This window comes from Pediculus humanus, genomic scaffold (assembly GCF_000006295.1).
Source record: "Pediculus humanus corporis 1103172108302 genomic scaffold, whole genome shotgun sequence".
NCBI lineage: Eukaryota > Metazoa > Arthropoda > Insecta > Psocodea > Pediculidae > Pediculus > Pediculus humanus.
Window position 1 is genome coordinate 162,799 of NW_002987871.1, and position 22,123 is coordinate 184,921.

Sequence of the window (22,123 nt, forward strand, 5' to 3'; positions counted from 1 at the left end):
TCTCTCGTCGTCTCTATCTATCTCTCTCTCATTTCGCTTTCAGCAGAAAAATGGCAACTTAGAGAGAGAGAGAAAAAAAAAAAAAAAAGAAAATTTCAAAGTTGATGGATTGTTTCCGTTTTTAAAAAAAAAGGAAAAAAAAATTCCTCGAAGGCAAAATTTTTTTTTTGGGGGGGCTGAGAGCGAGGGTGAGGAGGGTGGAAGGGAAAAAGCGTAGTAATAATAATAATAATAATAATAATAATAATAATAATAATAATAAAAGCCAACGGCCATAGCGTGCTGGTCACACCGGTTCCCGTACGATCACCGAAGTTAAGCAGCATCGGGCGTGGTGCAAACTTGGATGGGTGACCGTTTGAGAACGCCACGTGCTGTTGGCTTAAAAAGAGCAAAAAAAAATGAGAACAAGACAAAGTAAGAACCAAAAACAAAATCTTGTTCTACTGTCGACCTGAGGTAGCTCGACGAGAATGTGAATTTCACTGCTTCTGACCCTGGCCACTCCAAAGATGTTAGTCACCGGAGCCCAGTTCAGGAGACAAATCGTTCCCATCGAAAAAGACGGACTCAGGAAGACCTTCAAGAATTGATGTGGTGCTATCTTATAATAAGTGGCACCACCGAAATTCGAGTATTTGTCCCTAAGGAATCGGGTAGAAACCTCGGATAAATACTTAAAAACTCCGACAAGTAGCCTTGTCGTGTTTAATGGTGGATAATAATAATAATAATATTTACTGTCAGCATTGTATTTGTTGTCGTGTGCATATGCAAAAAGAAAATTTTTTTTTCATTGTTAATTAATTGTCGTTTGTTTTGTTTGTTGTGTCCAGGAACGACTCGGAAGGTTCATACCGCATTTCGTTCAACTATTAGCAGAATGGACTGAAACGTTTCCATACGATTTTCGAGACGAACGAGTCATGGTACACGTTCGTAACATAACTCAAAAATGCGTGACGGTCGATCCGTCGATAAGGAAAGAAGTGTCGACGCTTTTACAAAATCTTTTGGTACGTTTGACGACGTTGGAAAAATACGAAGAATTCCTAATGAGAATCAGCGCGGAAAATTCAACGGATTGTCTCGAAGGTTTAAATACGGTGAGTTAATTGCACCCCTCCTTCTCCTCCTCCTCCTCCTCCTTCCTTTTTGTTGTTGTTGTTGTTGCGTCGGTTGTTGTCGTGGAAAAGTGTCGGAAAAATTTGATTGCGACATTGCGAATTCGTGCTTATACATTAAAAGCGTTTGGAGTAATTTAAAAAAAAAAAATGCTTTATCTAATGCCACGACTTTTTTTTTACTTTAGTATTATTATTATTATCATCGGTACTTTTTTTTTCTTTTGACGCTTTTTACCGGAAGTCTCGTTTCGATCGACAAACGATTCTCGTGTTCGTGCGTACCCATTCCAGGATCATTCTCCCGACGGATTTTTTTTTTTTTTTGCGTATCCCGCCGCCGCCATTTCAGTTAGCAGACGACAGACTGGACGATTCGGCATCTAGAAAAAAATAAAAAAAAATTTTCTGGAATTTTCGGTGTGACAAAACAAATTAATTAAAAAAAAAGAGGAAGAAATTTATTGGCATTCGTACCGCTTGGACGATGTGATTGAATTTTTTTTTTTTTTTTGTTTTTTTCGTTATCATTATTATTATCATTATTATTATTATCATGATCGTTATATTATCATTATTATTATTAATATAAAAGGTAAAAAAAAAAAATATAGAATAATCCGGAAACGAAAATGAATGAATAAAAACGAATGGAGAAATAGGTTGGTTGGTCGGTCGCTTTTTCACTGACCGAGCGAGAATAATAAATTTATTGCGACAAAAAAAAAAAAAAAAAAAAAAATAATAATAATAATGATAATGATGATGATGATGATGATGATGATGATGATAATAATAAATGGTTGACATTCGACTGGAAAGTGCATTGTTCAGCAAATTTTAACACTTTTTTTTTCTTTTTTTTTCTGTTTTTCTCCAGTAGTTAAAATTATTTTCAGGGTACGATGAGAGAGCGGGGGGAAGGGAGAGAAAGTGAAATAAAGTAAAATAATTTTTTTTTTTTTTTTTCCTGTTTCTGACGTTGGTTTTTTCCCAACCGCAGCAGAAGAAAAAACAGATTAACTACCTGTCAAAAGTATAAAGTTTTAAAAAAAAAATATGGCGGATTCATTATTTTTTCAACTTTTTTTTTGTTTGTTTGTTTGTTGGGGTTGTTTGCTTGTAGAAAATGTTTACGTATGTAAAAGTATAACGAGGATGTGATGGCGGTGGCGGTGGTAACGACGGTGGTAACGCGAATTCACATCCTTTGAAACGTAAAAAAAAAAGAATTAATAATGATGATGATGATAATGTTTTTAGACGGACGTGACGGAATTGTGCGCGTCACCGGGTCTTTTGGCTCAACAGTTGACTCACATTGAACTGGAAAGGCTCAGTTACATCGGTCCGGAAGAATTTGTCCAGGCTTTTGCTAAGGAAAATCCAAATTTGGGTACTTCGTTTAAAGACATGAAAAAAACAAGGAATTTGGAATCCTACGTGTCATGGTTCAATAGGTTAAGTTATTTAGTAGCCACGGACGTGTGCAAGGTGAGTCACGAGAGTCGTCATCGTGAAAATGCGGGTTTCTCTCGAGTAAAAGCACCACCATCACCAGAGACATTTTCCTTTCCTTTCCCTTTTCCCCCTCCTCCTTCTTCTCCTTTTCCTCCCCTCCTCCTCCTTCTCCTCCTTTTCTTCCTCCTCCTTTTCCTCCTCCTCTTTCTCCTTCTCCTCCTTCTCTTTCTCCTTCTCTTTCTCCTCCTCCTCCTCCTTTTCCTCCTCCTCTTTCTCCTTCTCCTTTTTCTCTTTCTCCTCCTCCTTCTCTTTCTCCCCCTCTTTTTCCTCTTTTTCCTCTTTCTCCTCCTCTTTTTTTTCCTCCTCCTTTTCCTCTTTCTCCTCCTCTTTCTTCTCCGGTGCTTTAGAAAATGTCGAGTCTTATTGTTGCGTGCGTGTCAGCAAAAAAGGGTCACATTTGTTGAAAATGAATAATTTTTTTTTTTTTTTGTTTTATTTCTCCAGCATGTGAAAAAGAAACAAAGAGTCAGGGTCATGGAATACTGGATAGAAACGGCGCGAGAATGTTTTAACATAGGAAATTTTAATTCCCTAATGGCGATCATAGCCGGACTGAACATGTCACCCGTTGCGAGACTTAAAAAAACCGTAAGTGAAACAAGATTGGTTATTATTACGATGGTGATGACGTAATTAGAAGAGTGTGATGTCGTCAAAGACGCCATTTTTTTTTTATTTGAAACTAATTTGTTTTTTTTTTTTTTGATTGATTGATTGATCGATGGATGAATGGATGGATGGATGACAGTGGAGCAAAATCCAGTCAGGAAAATTTTCAGTATTAGAGCACCAAATGGATCCGTCGAGTAATTTCAGCAGTTACCGATCAACTTTGAAGGCGGCCATGTGGAGATCCGCGGGTGCAACCGACCAAAGGCAGAGGATCGTTATACCATTTTTTTCACTTCTAGTCAAAGATCTTTACTTTCTCAACGAAGGTTGTTCGAATAAGTAAGCGTCCGTCTTCCCCTACCCTCCCCTCTCTCCTTCCACTTCCCTCAGGAGACCAAGTGTTTGTTTATATTTGTTTGTTTGTTTGTTTGTTCAGGTTACCCAACGGTCACATAAATTTTGAAAAATTCTGGCAGTTAGCTAAACAAGTGACGGAATTTATAACGTGGAAACAAGTCGCGTGTCCGTTTGATAAATGCACAAAAGTTATCACGTTCCTTCAAGCGAGTCCTGTCCTAACTGAAAACGGTTCGTGTTTACCCTTTTTTTTCTCTAGTGCCACGTCATAACTCTTTTAACCTCTCGGGATTTTAATGTTTTTTTTTTTATATTACAGCTCTTGCGTTGGCATCGTTCGAATGCGAACCACCGGAAAATAATCACGAGAAAGAAAGATACAAATCATTAAAGTAGAAAAAGTGGAAGAAGACAAAAAAAGAAGAAGAGAAGAGGAAGAGGGAGAAGAAGAAGGAGGAGAAAGAAAAATAAAAAATTTTTTTGTACTTAAAAAACGCGCCCGACAAAAAAAAAAAAAAAAAATTTCTTTTCCTTTTCTTTTTCTTTCGTTTCTTCATTTTCTTCCCTTCTTCTTCTTTTCTTCTTCTTCTACTTCTACTTCTTCGTCTTCTTCTTCTTCTTCTTCTTCATCTTCTTGTTTAATTTAATCATCATGAAAACGATGGGAAATTTTTTTTTTTTTTGTGTTCGTGATTTTGATGTGTCCGCTGCTGGAATTTGTTCATTTTTCCTTTAGGTAGGTACGTCAAATTTTTTTTTTTCGTTTTTTTTTTTGAATTCTTCTTCCACGACTATAAATTTTATCCGGCCATTTTGTTTGTTTTTATTTTGTCCGATAGAATGCGTGCGTGATAACGATAACGATGATTATTTTTATTTTCAGGTGTTTTTCTGTCGTACGTTAATCATAATCAAAAGTTAGTTCTCATCTATCGTTTTTATATTTATATATATATATATACTTAAATCGAATACGAACGGGGGGGTGGTGATAGGTGGGGATCTGGGGGAGGGGGGAGAAGGGAAAAAATCAATAAAATCAATAAAAATCATTTAGGATATTAAATCGTTAGGACTTAAATTCAGGTTTTAAATTATATCGAATCGTTCAGGGAAACGATAATCGATTCTCGAACAAAAATTTTTTTTTAATAAATCGATCGATTTTTTTATCTATTTATCGATCGATCGATCAATCGAATAATGCGGCAGCCAATCTAGTCATTTTTTATTTTTTTAATTTTCTTTCTTTCTTTTTTTTTTTACTTTAATAATTACTGTTTAATAATAATAATTATTGTTATTATTATATCGATCGATCGATTGATTGATTGATTAATGACGATGTCGTTTATTAATAATTTTTCTGTGATTTATTCATTCCACGATTGATTGATTGATTGATTGATTCATTTTAACTCGGGTTTTTTTTTTTAAACGTGAATTTTTAATCGTTTTTATTATTGTTATCATCATCGATTCGATACCCGTTATTATTATTATCATCATCGTCGTCTGTTATCGATTTTAATTTTTTTTTTAAACGTGAGATAATCGTATGGATTTTATTTTATCCGTTTTTTTTTTTTTTATTCGAATCTCTTACGGATTAGACGCCATTTAATAATTACGGGAAAAAAAAAAAAACAAAATGGCGATCGATATTTAATTTTTATTGATTTTATTTATTTAGATTTTTTTTTTTAATTAATCGAACGAAGTTGAAAAAAATATTTGATCCAAGATTATTATTATTATTATTAATTAGGTCGCGTTTTTTTTTTCTTTAACTGACTCCATTTTTATTATTATTATTATTATCATTGTACCTGAGAGAAAGTATCATTTAATAATTAAAACGTAGGCACACTCACGCACACGTGCGCGCGCACGCGTATATATATATATATATAATATTAAATGATGAGATGAGAATTTACTTGACGAATCCTTTATTATCATTATTATTATAATAATAATAATAATAATTATTATTATATTAATAAGAGACAAAATAAAACAGAAAATTATAAAAAATTACAATAAATAAATAATATTTAATTTTTAGAGTAAAAAAAAAAAAAAAAAAAAAAAAATCGTTTTTCATTAGTATTATCATGATCATCATTATTATTATCCTAAAAAATTTAAATTCAAACGCGATAAAATCCTTTAGTTGAAAAAAAAAAAAATAACAATAATAATAGTAATAAAATTTATTACTCGAATAATAATAATAATAATAGATTTTTTAGTACTCGAAGTAGTATTTTTGTCTTACTCGAATGCACGCAAAATTGCGTAAGAGAAAGGGAAAGGTAAAAGAAAAAATTTATTTTTTAATTTATATAAAATTTATATATATATATTAACAATAATAATAATAATGATAACATTTATATCGTAAGTAAATATATTGCACTCGTTTCATTCATCATCGACAGAACCAAACCAACAATGAAAAAAAAAAGGGGGAAAACAATTCTACTAATCACGTTATTGGAAGAAATATTTGTCCTCCTTTTTCGTGGGATCCGTGGAAATTTTCATTAGGTTTGGTTATTTTAAACGATGATAATTTAAGGGAGGGATAATTTTTCCTTTCAATGACGCGTTTTTTAATCCATCCTTCCAATTTGAATAAATTAAAAGAAGAATAAATAAATAGGGAAATACCGGATATGAAAGAAATAACGACGATTGCTATCATCAAACCCGGCGCGACGAAAACGATTAAATATAAAAGGAATGTTATGTAATTCGGTAAACCTTCCAATTCCTGTCGGACAAAAAGAAAACGTGTCAGGAGACAAACAAAAAAAAATCATCGCAAGAAAAGGAAATTTAATACTTACCAAACCTATCCAAACGATTGGTAATGTTAAATTACTAAAATGTGTTATTTTCGAATTGTAACGTATTTTTTTCATGACGATATTCGTTTGTATTCTCGTTTGAAATTCCATTGGCATACCTAAATTAGGTTGTAACATAATGTTTGTACCGTGTTGTTGTATGTTAGGTGAAAGACCTTCTACATCTTCTAATAATTTTGGATCACCTGATAAAAAATGTGGAAACGATACGGCGGCAGGTATATCTAAAAAATAAAAATTCCCCCGTTAGCATTTCCGGTTTCCGGTAGGCGAACCTTTTTTTCCCGCACGTTTAAACTCACTGTAATAACATGGAGTTATGTCGGAAAGACCTTTCGGAAGGCATTTTGTCGTATTAGGATTACAATAACAAGCTTGTGCCGGATTAACTTCGGGAGTATCGAAAACATCTTCCGGTAATTTATACCAATATGCTGGTATACCATTTTTGGCGATTCCTTTCCCGACAAAAAAAAAAAAAATTTACGTTAGCTACAAATCAATCATTTAAAAAAACAAAAAAAAAAAAAGGATCGATCGATACGAAACCTTCTTTAACGAAAACTAACGGTATCATACGACAGAAATTTTTTCGGAAAATTTGTGGTATTATTTTGGGAGACATGTTTCTTGGAAAAATGACACCGTCGCTTGCTCCCCTAATAAGTTTACATCTTTCGTGTGGTTCCGGTCTCACCGGTCCCCTAATAAAAAAAAAAAAGGTTTTATTTAAAAACAATAATAATAATGATAATGATGAATAATTATCAGGTACTTACTCCGAATTGAAATCTTCCGCTTTGTAACCCCACGTTTTCAATCCTGGAGAACCGTTCCAGGTATCGATTGAATATTGCGGTAAATAACCTTTATCAGTCATTTTTAAACCGTTATCAAATAATCTTATCGTAATTACGTTATCACCTTCGTCGTACATCTAAAAAAAAAAACAAAACAAAACAAAAGAATTAGTTTGATAAAAAAAAAATTTAAAATTTATAAAAAAAAATTTGTAAAATTAACCCGATCTAATAGTCCAAATTTAGAAAATGGTATTTTTGTCGAAACAATTTTATTAGCCATTTTAACAAGTGGATCATCGTATCCCCAAAGATAATCGTGTACCGTTAAATTTAAAAACGGTTGAGATCCGAGATATTTTGTTAATGTTAAAAATGCCAAATTTGTAAATATCGACGAATCCGATACCATCGATGCCAAACCCTTTAAAAAAAAAAAAAATTTTCCCATTACACAAACTAAAAATCTTCATTTATTTATTTTCTTTAAAACATATTTACCAAATAAGGTATATTAGGTACGATGATTTTTTCTAATTTAGGATTTCCTACTGATAATTCAGGTACGTGATTAACTTTTCTTCGTGGCACGTACGATAAGGTACCGTTCGAATGAAAAATTGGATTCGTATTTTCTAATTGTTCTCTAAAAAAACAAAAACGTTTATTTTTAAATTTTCACCGCCTTGTAAATTTTCAAAACAAAACAAAAAAAACTTAAACGCTGCCTCCTACAATTTTTTCATAAGTTCAATCGTGGCTTCGTTTAATCATTTTATGTTTTTGTTTTTATTTTTACGTTATTTATTATTATTATTATTATTATTTAAACAAAATTTCGCAATAATATTTAATAAAATCAAAGCGGAAAATTTCAAATTATAAATAAATAAATTAAAATTTTTTTTTTTTTTTTTTGGACGAGTGTCAATTAATAATGATAATTTTTTTTAAAAAAAAAAAAAGTACTACTCACGTGTACACGTAGGGTCCCAATTCTTGAACTTTTAATTTTTGTTTTCCCGCCAAAAATTCATTCGGATTTGTAAAATTAAATATGTATATTTTAACGTAAATCGTTACCGGCGGTGCCAACCATAAATTTAATGCGAACGTACCGGGTGCTAAACTCAACGTCTAAAAAAAAAAAATTTTTTTATCATTCGTCTAACATTCCCCTTCCTCCCCCCCCTTCCCGGGGGAGATATCTGGATAAAAATAAATTACTATTATTATTATTATTACATACCCAATTTAATATTTTTTCTAAAGGATCAAACAGTCTTATAAAAATAGCCAATGACATTAAGGCAAGTCCTAAACTACTCATAAGAAAAACTAAAAAAAAAAAAATAATAATAATGATATTAACTACAATTACTACAACTACAACAAACGGATCGAATTACTAATCGTACAAACACAACAAACATTATTATTATTATTATTATCATTACGAGAATTACTATATTTATTTTTTTTATTTATCAATTCCATATTATTGTAGTGATTAAAACTACAAATTTTGCATGCACTCAACACTTTCGAACGACAGCAACATGTAATAATTTCTTATAAATAAACGTAATAATAATAATAATAATAATAATTATAAAGAAAAATTCGCGGATTTGATTTTTTTTTGTCGCAAAAATTTTAAACTCGTTAACCTTAACAACAAAATAACTTGACCTAAAATAATGCAATGATGAATTTCATTTAATATTTGCTCCGAGCAATGTAAATAAATAAAAAATTAATCAAATTATTTATAACCGTTTGTTTGTTGCTATTATTATTATTATTATTATTATTATTATTATTATTATTATTATTATTATTATTATTATAATTAAAGTGAAAAAAAAATTTTTAATTGAGTGTAAATGTAAAGAAATTCCCATTCTATTGGACATAAGTTTTCGTAAACATTCCATTAAATTGTTTTTCGTTAACATTTATTATTATTATTATTATTATTATTATTTTTGTGCGTGCGTAAATTACGGTAATTATAATAATGATAATTTATTACGTGTTGGTGCGACAAAGTTTTAAATAAATTAATTTTAATCTGTTCGTGACCTATTCAATCATTGAAAAAAAAAAAAAAAAAAAAAAAAATTCCAAGGAACGGTTATTCAAGTTCATAGGATATCGTCACGTGGTTTCATTTTTTTGTTTTTTTTTTTTTTTCGATATTTGACGGGAAAAAAAAGCAGAAGAAAAATTAATCGGAAAAGCGATTCGCGTGTAATTAAAATTTTTTGCTATTTTTTTTCCCCTTGTACGAACGCATTATCATGAAATTTTTTAAAAAAATATTTTGGCGCCAAATTTTTAGCCACGACGAATACGTCATTTTGTACGCCAGAATGCGCTAGTAGCGCATTAACGTTTTTCAGTTTTTTTTTTTTTTAATTTTTTAAATTTTCCCCATAATTTTTTTTTTTTATTTTATCGAACAAATTATTAATTAATTAATTAAAAAAAATTAAAATTAATTAATTAATTAATTAATTATAATAAATAAAAGGAAAAATCAAAATGGATTCAATAACAAAAAAATTTTGTTGTTTTGTTTTGTTTTTCCCCCACTTTTTGTTACAACAAAACCTGATTAAAAATTTCCGGCACGTGGTTGGTACTCTTGGATCAAATAAAAATACCAGAAAAAGTTTAAAAAATTATTTTTTTTTTTTTATAAATTTTTTCTATGCGAAAGTTCAACGGACGACACGACGAAATCAACCGGAAATTATTTGTCATCACCGTGACGTTGAGCATAAAAAAAAAAAAAACTAATTTAACATAAGCTAATAATAAAACGATGGGGGGAAAAAAAAAATGATAATAAAAAAGACGATGATGATAATTTTCTATTTACTATTTATGTATTATGCATTTTCCTAAATAAAAAAATCAGGTTTTCAGGTATGCAAGGACGTTCGGACGACGTAAAAAAAAAAAATTTATTAAAGAAATAAAATCAATGAATCCTAACAAAACAAGTTAAACGACTTGATAGTTTTTTTTTTTTTTTTTTTAAAATTTTGTCTTCCGCTTGTTTGTTTGTTTGTTTGTTTTGTAAACAAACAATTTGATAAATTTTTTCAGTTTTTTTTTGTCAATGTCGAACCGCTAATTTTTTTTAATAAAACGTATTCGATGATGACGATGATGACTTTTCGTATTTCCGGTTTAAAATAATCGTTAATTAATTTTTTTTTCTAAAACCACGTTTGACGCATTCGTCTTCTGCTTTTTTAGAAAATAAACAAAAAAAAAAACAAATTTTCTTACCTTTTTTCCTTCTTTTTTTAATATTCATTAAATCATTCGTCGATTTGAATAAATTTTCATTTTTATTTAATTTTTTATTGAAATAATTTTCGTGTATTATAGCAGCAGCAGCAGCAGCAGAAGACAATTTATTTTCTTTATTATCTATATCCCATTTATATATTTTACTTATATTAACATCGGTATCCATTCTACCGAGAAGATTTTGTTCGCAATTTTCATCATCAACATCATCATCATTATCATCCCTTAACTGATAATGAAAATTATCAACGTTTTGACTGAAAAAAAGAAAATTATTCGTTACGTACCTAATCGATATTATATTTATAAAAAAAAATTTTCTTTTTTTTTTTTTCGTTTTACCATCCGATGTAAAAAGATGATGGTGATGATAATGATGATGATTTTCTTTTTTCTTTCGTTGTAACGTTTAATTTATATTGGCAAACATTAAACGAACGCCTTCGTCTTCGTCTTTGTCTTTGCCTTTGTCGACTTTGTTCGAACGATTTCCACGATTTTCCTCCATTTCCTCTCGTAAACGCATTATTATTATTATTATTTTTATTCGATCTTATATTATTTTTAAAATTTTCTATTCTTTTAGCGGAATTTGATTTTTTTAAACTGTTTATTATCGATGGGATCGTTTCCGGTAAATCGATCGCCATTTTTTTTTATTCCTGGAAAACAAATAAAAAAAAAAATTATACGATTTCTTGTAAATTTCATACAAGCCGGTATAATAATCATTATTAATATTATTAATAATAATAATAATAATGAAATTATGTTCGGGGTGAGTAATAAGAAAATTGTAAGACGACGACAATTGAAAATACACGTTGCATACACGTGCATTTGTCAAATTATAAATAATCGGGGGGAAGTAAAATTTGGTATGATAATTATTATTATTATTATTATTTCTTTAAATTTTAAGGTTTTTCACGTTTGAGGCTATTAAAAAAAAAAAAAAAACAACAAAATTCGTAAACATTTTTTTAAAAAATGTTTTTAAGTCGGTGCAATTAATTATAATAGGACAACCTAAAGGGAATTTGTGTAATTTTTTTGTTTTTGTTGTTTTTGTTAATTAAAATGGCGGAAAAAATCGTTAAAAAAAAAAGGGGGGGCGAATGACGCGTTTGAAAAAAAATTTTCCACGAAAAAATTTTCCCGAAGTGTAATTTTAGAAAATGTCATAAATAAGGTAATGTTAATTTAATTTATTATCATATCGAATTTTCTGTCTCTTAATTGATTACAATTAATCGTTGAGGCATTTAAACGACCTTGACCCTCATTTTTTTTTTTTTTTTTTTACATACAAATATAATAACTTAATTGAAAAAAAAAATTAATAATAATAATAATAATAAATTAACGAATTTTTTAAAATGTCCGACGGAAAACGAACGGAAAACATTTTTTTTTTTAATCCTTCGGAAAAATAATTTTACTTCCGGTTAAGTAAATAATTATTAATTTGTGTTGATATCGTTTTTGAAATAAATGTCGGAAAATAAATTTATTTTTTGTTTTGATTTTGAGGAGGACGACATTTTTTTTTTTTAAATGTGGAAAATTTAAATGTCACCGGATTTTCTTTTTATTTTCCTCATCAATTAAATTACTCATGTCCTCACGTCAGGAAGAAAAACGCGTAATTATATCCGTTTTATTGACGCCAATCAAAATCAAATATCGTTTTAATTTAATTTATGAATTATTATTATTATTATCAACGGTTATTGTTATGTATCGCTTACATAAAAAAAAAAAAAAATTAATAATTTTTTTATGTAAAAAAAAAAAAAACATTTTTTTCGTTACCCCTGACCCACTTCGAAATTAATTTTCTAAAATCGGTGTAAATGTATAAACGTATAAAAAAAAAAATTTTCCAAGAATCAGGGATGAAACTGGAGGACGACGACAATGATATTTTCCAGGTTTACCACCTCCCTCCCTCCGTCCTCCCCAAAAGGAGTCATAATTAGTTGATTTTCGAAAAAAATTCTTACATTGAAATTTTCTTTTCGGGAAATTTTTCTTTCTCGGTAACAAACGCACACTCGTTTATCAATAATTGTAAATAAAGTAATTAAAAAATAGACGCCAAAGAACGTTAAATTGATAATAAATAATAATAATAATAATAATAATGATAATTGGAAAATTATCAAAAACAAAAGTTCAATAAAACAATTATCGACAGCAAAAAAAAAATGACAGTTTAAATTTAAACAAACAATCGGACGCCACCATTTTTAGAAAAAAAAAAAAAAAAATTTAATTTATTATTTTCGTCGATGAATTTTTTTAATTTATCCCGAGTCCCCTCCCCCTCTCCCTTCCCCTTTCTTCCCCTTCGTTAAAAAAAATAATAATAATTAATTATATTCAGGGTGAAATTGTCAAATAATAAAAATTTTTTTTCAAACTCGTTCCCGGAAATTTTTTTTTTTTTTGGGGAGGGGGGCGGGGGAAAATTAAAAAAAAACAACTTAAATAGGAATTAATAATAATAATAATAATTTAGGATAACTATAGCGAAATATTAAATAATAATAATAATAATAATGAAAACAGAAGAGCATGTAAACATGTCATGGTCACCTTCAAGACAACATTTTATAAAAGTCTTTGACCTTCCAGTCTGATGATATTGATAATAATACCTGGTTTACGCATTCACGGGCACACACGCACACACACACTCATAACAAAAACCTGTTATTTGTTGAATTGATAACGATTATTTAATTTATTATATAATTTATATAATACATTAGTTCAAGGCATGCTATTGATTTTTTTTAAAATTTGAATGGGAAAATTTACATTGACATACACACGCACACGCACACACGCACTCACGCACCCCCGTACGCACGTTGGGAATTTCATTTTTCATTATAATTGTTTTAAAAAAAAAAAAAAAAAAAAAACGTTGTCGAACTTGACACATTGTGCATTTTATCCCCCCCCCCCCGTTAATTTTTTTTTTACTCATTCGACAGTGTTTGTAAATAATTAAATCGATTAAAAAAATTGACAATCGATTAATCGATCGATCTATCGAAATGTTTTTTTTATTTTTTCCCTTTTAAATAAATTTTTTTTAAAAAAAAAAAAGTAAAAGTCGTTAAATATATTTAAATATTTTAATTTCGTTCTCATTCTTCGAATTCAAATTTCGGCTAATTTTCCCTGCTTCCCTCCCCCTCTTCCCACCCTCCTCCTCCCCCCTAATTAACTTTATTTTTTCCCTCGGGATTAATACACCCCGTTGACCTATTCTTAAATAATCGATTATTAACCATTGCCGTTAACCATTTTTTTTTTTTTGTTAATAACCTTAATTATTATTATTATTTTTTTTGAAAACAATATTAAAATATAAAATTAATTATTATTATTATTATTATTATTGACGACGAGTTCGATATTATTTACTATAATCGATAAATGTGAAATTTACTATCGATACGATTCGATTCGCGAATAAACGTTTCGATAACCTGGAGTATAAAAAATGGAGTTTTTCCTTCGCGCGCAAATTAAATGCAAATTATTGTAATAATAATAATAATAATAAGATAAGGAAACCGACATGTTTATTATTTTTTTTTTTTACTTAATTAAACAATTTAAGTAATACAAAAGATATGAATACGTACGAAAAAAAAAAAAATATTGTTAATGATAAGAAGGTCATTGCCGTTTAGTTAAAATATTAATTCAGTTATGTATCATATTGTCAATTAACTTCCCTAGGGTCATTCAAATTTATTTACAAAAAAACGTTTCTCTCTCTCTCTCTCTCTCTCTCTCTCTCAAGTTTGCCTAAAAAACATATGAATATGTATATACATATATTTATACAAGGCCGGAAATGACGTGTAATTAGATTTATTCAAACTAATCAAACGATTGTCAATTTGTCATTTAATATTTTTAATTTAATTATAACGGATAAGATGTTAAGGTAACGAACGAACGAACGATGATAATAATAATAATGTGTTTTTGTTTACATTTGAACATCTCAGGGAAACCCCCTGGAATAATCCCCCTGGAAAAATCCCCCTGGAAAAATAAATTTTTTTTTTTTTTTAACGAAACTTTTAGGGAATTTAAAGAGACGATTTGTGACGTCACGTTTATTTTACAAATAATTACTCGAGTATTTTTTTTTTTTTTTTTCAAGTGTTAAAAAATCAAACATGGCGGAAAATTTTTTTTTAAAATTCAAATAAAACGTGCGGCCCCCCAAAATTTAAAAAAAAAAAAAAACATCAAATAATTATATAATAACTTTTAATGGTTTTAGGTTTGTTAAATTTGCCAAACTTTCTATAAAACTTTTAAATTAAAACTCAATTGTCAAATATTTTAATTTGGCTTTGAAACAAATTTGTTTGTATTAACACAATCGAAAAGAAAACAAACGACAACAACCGACAATAATAATAATAATAATAATAATTATCGTTATTATTAAATTAAAATCAAAAATGAGTAAAAAGTGACGAGAAATTATTAGTAAGTAAACCGTTTGTTTACAAACAAACAAACAAACAAAATACTCACAAATTATTAATTAAATTTTGTACAAACAAATTATAATTACTTACGATAATTAATTAATTAATTTATTTATTTATTTATATAAATAAATAAAAATTTCATTCACAAATAAAAAAATTGATTTTTTCAATTGATTATCATTGATATCACATATTCACCAAACTTTTTAAAATGAATAAAAATAAATTATAAAAAAAAATTTCTTCTCATTTATAAATAAACTGGAGAGAGAGAGAAAGAGAGAGAGAGAGAGAGATAACACTATCAAAAAATTATTATTATTATTATTATTAAACATGCGAAAAAAAAAAAATTAATTAATTAATAAATAAGTAAATAAATAAATAATAATAAAATGATTCTGAGAAATTTCCAGGTTTAAAATTTATTTTTTTTAAATGGAGGGGAAATAAGGTAGGGGTAGGGGTTGTAGGGGAACCGACCTGGAAATTTATTTTTGTTAAAAATTGCATTTGGTGGGATAAAAAAAAAAAAAAAATTTTTTTTAAGATGTGAGAGAAGGGATAGTTTATACACAGCTTCCGCATGGATCTCGCGAATAGGAAAACGAAAGTGTTTTTATCTCTCTCTCTCTCTTTCTCTCGTTTATTTTTTATCTTCCCCCACTTTTTATCTCGACATTTTATTTTATACATAAATGATTTTTTCTCGAATGTTCTTCTCGTGTATATTTTTTTTTTTTTTTTTACGCGAGATTTAAAATTAAATAAAAAAAAAAAAAATTTTTTAATTCATATAATTATGAAAATCATATTTAAATTTTAAAAATGGCCGACGAAATTGATTTGATTTTTGCGTGTAATTCATAAAAAAAAAAAAAAATTAAAATTAAAATTCCAGAATAATTCCAGACATTTCCCCCCACTCCCCCTAATTATTTTAATCGTTCAGGTTTTTCACCTAACCTCCCTATTATTTATTTATTACTATTATTTTCATTATTTATTTTTTTTAATAAATGAAAACAATAAAAAAAAATTCGGAAATGAAAAACGTGGAAGTAAAATTAAAGTTTCCGCTCTATCGAAACGATAATTAATAATAATAATAATAATAATAATAATAATAATACTAATAATAATTTTGTCATTGGAAAAAAAAAAAAAAAATTTTTTTAAAGTTAAAATGCATCAATTACCGATTTGCGAATGACGTCAATTTTTGTGCATAAAAAAAAAAAAAAAAAAACGACGCGTGACGTATTTGTTTACAAAATATTATTATTATTATTATTATTATTATTATTATTTTGTGTGTGATTTTGCCCGTGAAAAAATATTCAAAAAAAATTTTTATGGATTCTCGTTGTATGACGGTTATTATTATATGCACGAGGTTAATTTAATTGCAACGAGTACATTTTAAAATTTTTAAAAAATATAAATTTTATGCCAAATTATCCTCATTCGAGAAAGCAAAAAACAAACAAAAATAAAAAAATATAAAAGAAAACCTTGGAAAATTTGTTTTTTTTTTTTTTTTTTTTTTTTTTTTTTTACTATTTTTTTCCCGACTTTAAAAAAAAAAAAAAAAAAAAACCTTAAAGAATAATTTTGGCAAAAAATTATATTAAAAACTTGGAAACGTATACTTACCCACCGTGTGTATGCGTGTGCGTGCGTGCGTGCGTGCGTGCGAATTAATATTTTATTTAAATAAATTAAAAGGATTTATTTCTTTTTCTTCTTCTTTTCACTACTACTACAAAGGTCATCATCGCATTTATCAACCTTTTTCATTGTTTATGTTTAAATTCTTTTTTGTTTTAATCTGTAATACAAAATAAAATTAAACAATTTAATTTAAAATTAAAATTTTATTATTCGTATTCATAAAAAAAAATACATAATTATTAATTTTAAACGTGTCACTAGATTTCACGACACGTTATTTAATATCTATCTACATATATATATAAAATTACTTTCGTTCTTATCAAAATTTTTAAAAACTATTATTTAGAAAATTTAAACGCCTTAAAAATTTAATTTATGCAACCACAACAACAACAACAACACATCAAATAACAATAATTCGTTTTAATTTTTTTTTTTTTTTTTTTTTTTTTAATATTTAACAAAAAAGAATTTGAATGATAAAAGGTACGTATATATATCATTATTATTATTACTACTATTACGATTTCATATAAAAATTAAATAAATAAATAATAATAATAATAAACACACGCAGAGACACATTAAAATCGACCTTTTAAAATTTGTCATTATTATTATTATTATTAATTATCAAACATTGAAAAAGTTGTTATCTGACCTTAATAATAATTACACACACACACGTATAAAATATAAAAATTTAATAAATATATGCGATTATTAATAAATAAATAAAATAACAAATAATTTTTGTTTGATTTTTAATTCCAATCAATAAAAATAAATGTTTAAATAAAATATTTGAGTTGTGTAAAATTAATAATTAATAATTAATTGATTCGTTAATAAATATTATTATTAATTGATTAAGTTAATAACACGACGATGTCAATATGTTTTACCTTTAGCTTTTTTTTTTTTTTAAAAACGTTTTTGTGGAAAAAAAAATTAATAAAATTTTATGAAAATTCACATCACTTACATTATCTTACAAACATTAAAATAAAATAAAATAAATTAAAATAAATAAATAAATAAGATTCCAAGTAATCGTTTGTACTAAAAAATTTCACTGTTGATTAAACGACATAAATTTAAATTTATAAAAACTCATTTGACAAAAAAAATAATAATAATAATATTACTTTTTTATTAGGTGTAAATAAAATGGCCGCAGTTATATGGTTGCTTACGTCCGGTCCTCTTCTCTCTCTCTCTCTTCATTTACGTGATTCGAATGATTCCACCATATTTTAAATAATGTTATTTTTGTGCCAAATTCTTATTCGAATTGAAAATATATTAATAACAATAATAGCAATAGCAAAATCAATTTAAAAATTTAAAACGTTCTTTGAATATATACATATTTTTTTTAAATATTAAAATTTACAATTAATAAGTATTATTAAAAAAAAAAAAAATTTGTTAAATGTTATTTACCTTTTATGGTTCTTTATATATTTTTAATATTGTTTAAAGACTTTATAGAAAATTGTTATCATAATTATCAGGCAAACTTTACAGTTGAATGTTACAGTTTAAAAACAAAAATGGTGGCACATGAAACTTGATGCCTGCAACCAAAATAATCACCTGATAGGTTCAAAATATACCTATAATTCAAAATATTCAGTTATCAGTCGTTATTCTGATGGTAGTAATAGCAAACCTTTTTAAATTGAATTGTAAAAATTTTGTAGTTTAGTAAATAATTAAGAAAAAATTTACCCAGAAAAAATGTTTGCATGTAAGTTTAGCATTTTGTTCTGTAAACTTAATATTATCTAATAGTAATTATCAAATACTTTTTGCCATAAGTTCATTATTAAGAAAAGTAACAATATTTACTAATTTAATATAATAATATCAGCAAATTTAAAATTTAAACTTAACAAATTGAATATTCTTTGTTTTTCTCATAATAATAATAATAAGTTGAAAAATATCATCGTGTGAGTATATTTTTTGTTTATGAAATCAAATTAAAGCTTTTTGTTTTTAATTATATGCAAAACGAGTACTTTAAAGTCCTTTTTTTTATCAAAGAAATGAAAACTTAACGTTTTTACTTTTTAATTTCATTTTCTTTTGTCGAATGAAAAAACCGTTTTTTTCAAAAAATTTTTATCCCGGCGAAAATTATTAGCTTATATTCACAATTAATTTCGACTTTTATTTTTTCCTTTATTTTTATTTCATATTAAATTTTCGGTAATATAATGATTTAATAAATTTTTATTTTTAAAATAGTTTATAAAAATGAAAAAATTATGGGACGGCATGGGGGATAAAAGAGTGAAAATGTCAAAAAAAAAAAAAAATTCATTCGTTGTGAATTAATATTTAAAATTTATCGAGCTAAGATGAACAATGACGCGCAGAAAAATTAGCGTCTGCTGCTTTTTCAAAGGCGGTGGATTACCTCAGGTGTATTTTATGTAAGGTAAATAAAAATATAATTTTTTTATATTATTCTAATATATTTCACTAAAAATTATTTAGTTTTCTATTAAAAAAAAAAAATGATAAATCATCTCGTTTTAGTAATATAATTTTTTTTTTTTTTTAAATTTAACATTATTATAAAATTTATATAATTTTTGATTTTTTTTCTTCTTTTCTTTATTACTTGTTAACTACTTGCTTTGAAACTTATAAGATTGCCTTGAAAATTTTCCTTAAATTTCGTAAAGACATTTTTAATATGTTTTATTTTTTAAATAATTATTTTAATATTTAATTTAAAAAAATTTTTTTTTTTTTTTTAGAATGTCAATTATTTTTAATAATTAATTCGAGAAGATAAGTCAATTACGATGACTGATAAAATTGAAAAACCTGATTTAGATGGCCGAGAGGAAAATTCACAGGGAAAAGAAGATGAAGAATTATCTGCACTTTTAGACAGTATGTTTTTTAACTTTTTTATATAATTTAAACAAATATCTTATTATTAATTTAATGAATGAAAATATGAAAGTGTTTTTTTTTTTTTTTGTTTTTAAAGTTATTGTAAATAATCACTGTAGATAATTAGAAAACACTTTATATCGATAAATATCTAGAAATCTTGTTGTATAATTATTTGTGTAATTTTATTTTAAAAATTTGTTTTTTTAAAAAAACTTTTATTTATGCAGGTGCTTTAGAAGATTTTAATAAATCAGATAAGCCAGCAAATACAAATGATTCAGTTGAAGTCACTAAACCGGAAAGCAAAAGACCAGATCCCCCGTTGAGTTTGTGGAACGAAGAGTTTCTACAACAAACATCAGCAAGATTTGAGCAAAATATTCAAGCTTTATTTTCACCAGGTTTTATTTATTTTTAGATATAAGAAACATTTTAAATTATTAATAATTTTAAATTTTTTTTTATATTTCAAAACTCATTGGCAAATTTTCAAGTAAGGGCAAGTAAGGGATTTTCTCATGTGTATTTATAAATTATTTCAGGTTCCGATGGTATGTTTTCTGTAGAACAACTCGGAGAAAACATACAAAGATTAGCAGAAGCTGCTACACAAACTGCTGGTTTTGATGCATCTCCAGACACTGAATTTTCTAGTATAATTGCTCAAACATTGAAAAATTTATCCGAAAATGCTGAGAACATACAGGTAAGTATTTATTGAAATCATTCGATAATCGATTCGGAACAAACCATTTACTCTTAATTTTTTTTTTTTTGAACAGAATCAGTTGACTGATGAAGATTTAATGAATTTGCTTGGAACATTTAGTAACATAACAGATTCAAATCAAGATGGAAGCGATTTATTACCGATGATGCAAAAAATGATACAAAATTTATTGACAAAAGATGTTTTACATCCTGCTCTCTCAAGCATTGTCGAACAAGTTAGTTAATTTAAATTTAATTAATGTTCACACATGTATTCACAATCCATGTTGATTTTCTTTTTTAAAAAAAAAATTTTATTTCAGTATCCGGAATGGTTAGAAAAAAACAAATCAGTTTTATCATCGAATGATTTTGACAATTACACTCAACAGTATAAATTAATGAAAGAAGTTTGCGAAGAACTTGAAAAAGAAAAACCGGATGACAGTCAAGAAGTTAAAAATACAAGATTCGATCAAATACTAGGACTCATGCAAAAGGTGATGATTTCTACTACTGGGAAAAAAGAGAGAGAGAGAGGAACGCAAACGTTAATTTAAATTATTATTATTATTATTACAGATTCAAGATTGTGGACAACCTCCGGCCGAATTATCTGGAAATTTGGGACCCATGTTAAGTCTCGACGAACATGGAAATCCACAGATACCGCCCAATTTTTCGCCGAGTCAGTGCAATTTAATGTGATAAGGTTGTAAATACTAAACGAATAAGAAAACATTTAGTTACAAGTAATAGGTAGTTGCGTGTAGTAGGTAGGTAGGTAGTTTGTTGCTACCAAACTACAAAATTAGTCGAATGGGTTCCTCATAACGTTAAAACGGATTTTGTATTTAGGGTTGTAAGTCGACGACATCATGTTGTTCGGTCATTATAGTCAAGTTTTGCGCTCTTGAGAATGTCTAAAAAAAACCCATTTTTTTTCTTTTCAAACTCTTTGGATCAGGTGGTGCGATCAGGTATCATAAATGTCAGGAGGTGACATTTTTAGTGCCAAATTATTTTTTTTTTGGGTTTATTTTCCATTTTTCGTTTTTTTCCCGCATTTCTTTCTTTCGTTAATAATAAATTTAATTGATTGGTTTGGTTTTTTATTATTGTGAATGGCGCGCACGCCCCCCTCCCCGCTCTATTCACGGATCCCTCTCTTCGCGTAATCGTCAAGCAAAAGAAAATTTTTTTACCAAAAGGTGTATTTAGGTGTAGTTAATCAGGGTCGAATTAAGGGATTTTTAAAAGTAATTTTTTTAAAAATAGGATTTTAAAATGAAAAAAAAACATTACATTTTTTACTGAGAAAAAAAAATTTTTTTTATTATTTATTACAAATTTTTTTTTTTTTTTTTACAAAAAAAATACAAAATGATGATAATGATAATAATAATATTTATTATAATTATTATTATTTAACGGAAAAGTGTTTGAACTAGCATACATAATATTTATTTATTTATCATTTTTATTATTGTTATTATTATTATTATTATGTCTATTATAAATTAACATTGGAAAAGTTTTTTTTTTTAAATTCAATTTAATGATTGATTGATTGGAAAATCAATCAATGTGTGGCCAACGTGAGCCAAAGGAAAACACATTAGAAAAGGGAAGGAAAGGGGGGGGAGGAAATGTAAATAATAAAT

At 27.2% G+C, this 22,123-nt stretch overlaps 4 protein-coding genes across 4 annotated transcripts in view; 2 read left to right on the forward strand and 2 right to left on the reverse strand.

Annotated features, from left to right (window-relative positions):
- The window catches only part of Phum_PHUM569110 (uncharacterized protein), a gene marked incomplete at both ends in the record, with an annotated part of 7,358 nt that extends 3,382 nt beyond the window's left edge, over window positions 1–3,976 (forward strand). Inside the window, 6 exons of the mRNA XM_002432032.1 lie at window positions 837–1,106; window positions 2,388–2,618; window positions 3,090–3,233; window positions 3,394–3,596; window positions 3,694–3,879; window positions 3,934–3,976. Of these exons, the coding sequence (XP_002432077.1) occupies window positions 837–1,106; window positions 2,388–2,618; window positions 3,090–3,233; window positions 3,394–3,596; window positions 3,694–3,879; window positions 3,934–3,976 (1,077 nt within the window). The remainder of the gene's footprint in view (window positions 1–836; window positions 1,107–2,387; window positions 2,619–3,089; window positions 3,234–3,393; window positions 3,597–3,693; window positions 3,880–3,933) is intronic.
- Window positions 3,977–6,259: 2,283 nt separating this feature from the next.
- On the reverse strand, window positions 6,260–8,620 carry Phum_PHUM569120 (protein croquemort, putative; the record flags this gene model as incomplete). Its single annotated transcript, XM_002432033.1, has 8 exons — window positions 6,260–6,714; window positions 6,793–6,948; window positions 7,040–7,164; window positions 7,270–7,427; window positions 7,514–7,714; window positions 7,792–7,936; window positions 8,267–8,427; window positions 8,540–8,620. 8 exons carry the CDS (start codon window positions 8,618–8,620, stop codon window positions 6,260–6,262), a joined length of 1,482 nt encoding a protein of 493 aa, XP_002432078.1.
- Window positions 8,621–19,651: 11,031 nt separating this feature from the next.
- Window positions 19,652–21,167, forward strand: Phum_PHUM569130 (Peroxisomal biogenesis factor, putative; the record flags this gene model as incomplete). Its single annotated transcript, XM_002432034.1, has 6 exons — window positions 19,652–19,742; window positions 19,976–20,149; window positions 20,291–20,454; window positions 20,531–20,695; window positions 20,783–20,959; window positions 21,042–21,167. The coding sequence occupies 6 exons, from the start codon at window positions 19,652–19,654 to the stop codon at window positions 21,165–21,167; spliced, it is 897 nt and encodes a 298-aa protein (XP_002432079.1).
- An 842-nt stretch (window positions 21,168–22,009) lies between these two features.
- The window catches only part of Phum_PHUM569140 (trypsin, putative), a gene marked incomplete at both ends in the record, with an annotated part of 9,755 nt that continues 9,641 nt past the window's right edge, over window positions 22,010–22,123 (reverse strand). The window contains one exon of the mRNA XM_002432035.1: window positions 22,010–22,123. This exon is cut by the window's right edge and continues 5 nt beyond it. Within this exon, the coding sequence (XP_002432080.1) occupies window positions 22,010–22,123 (114 nt within the window).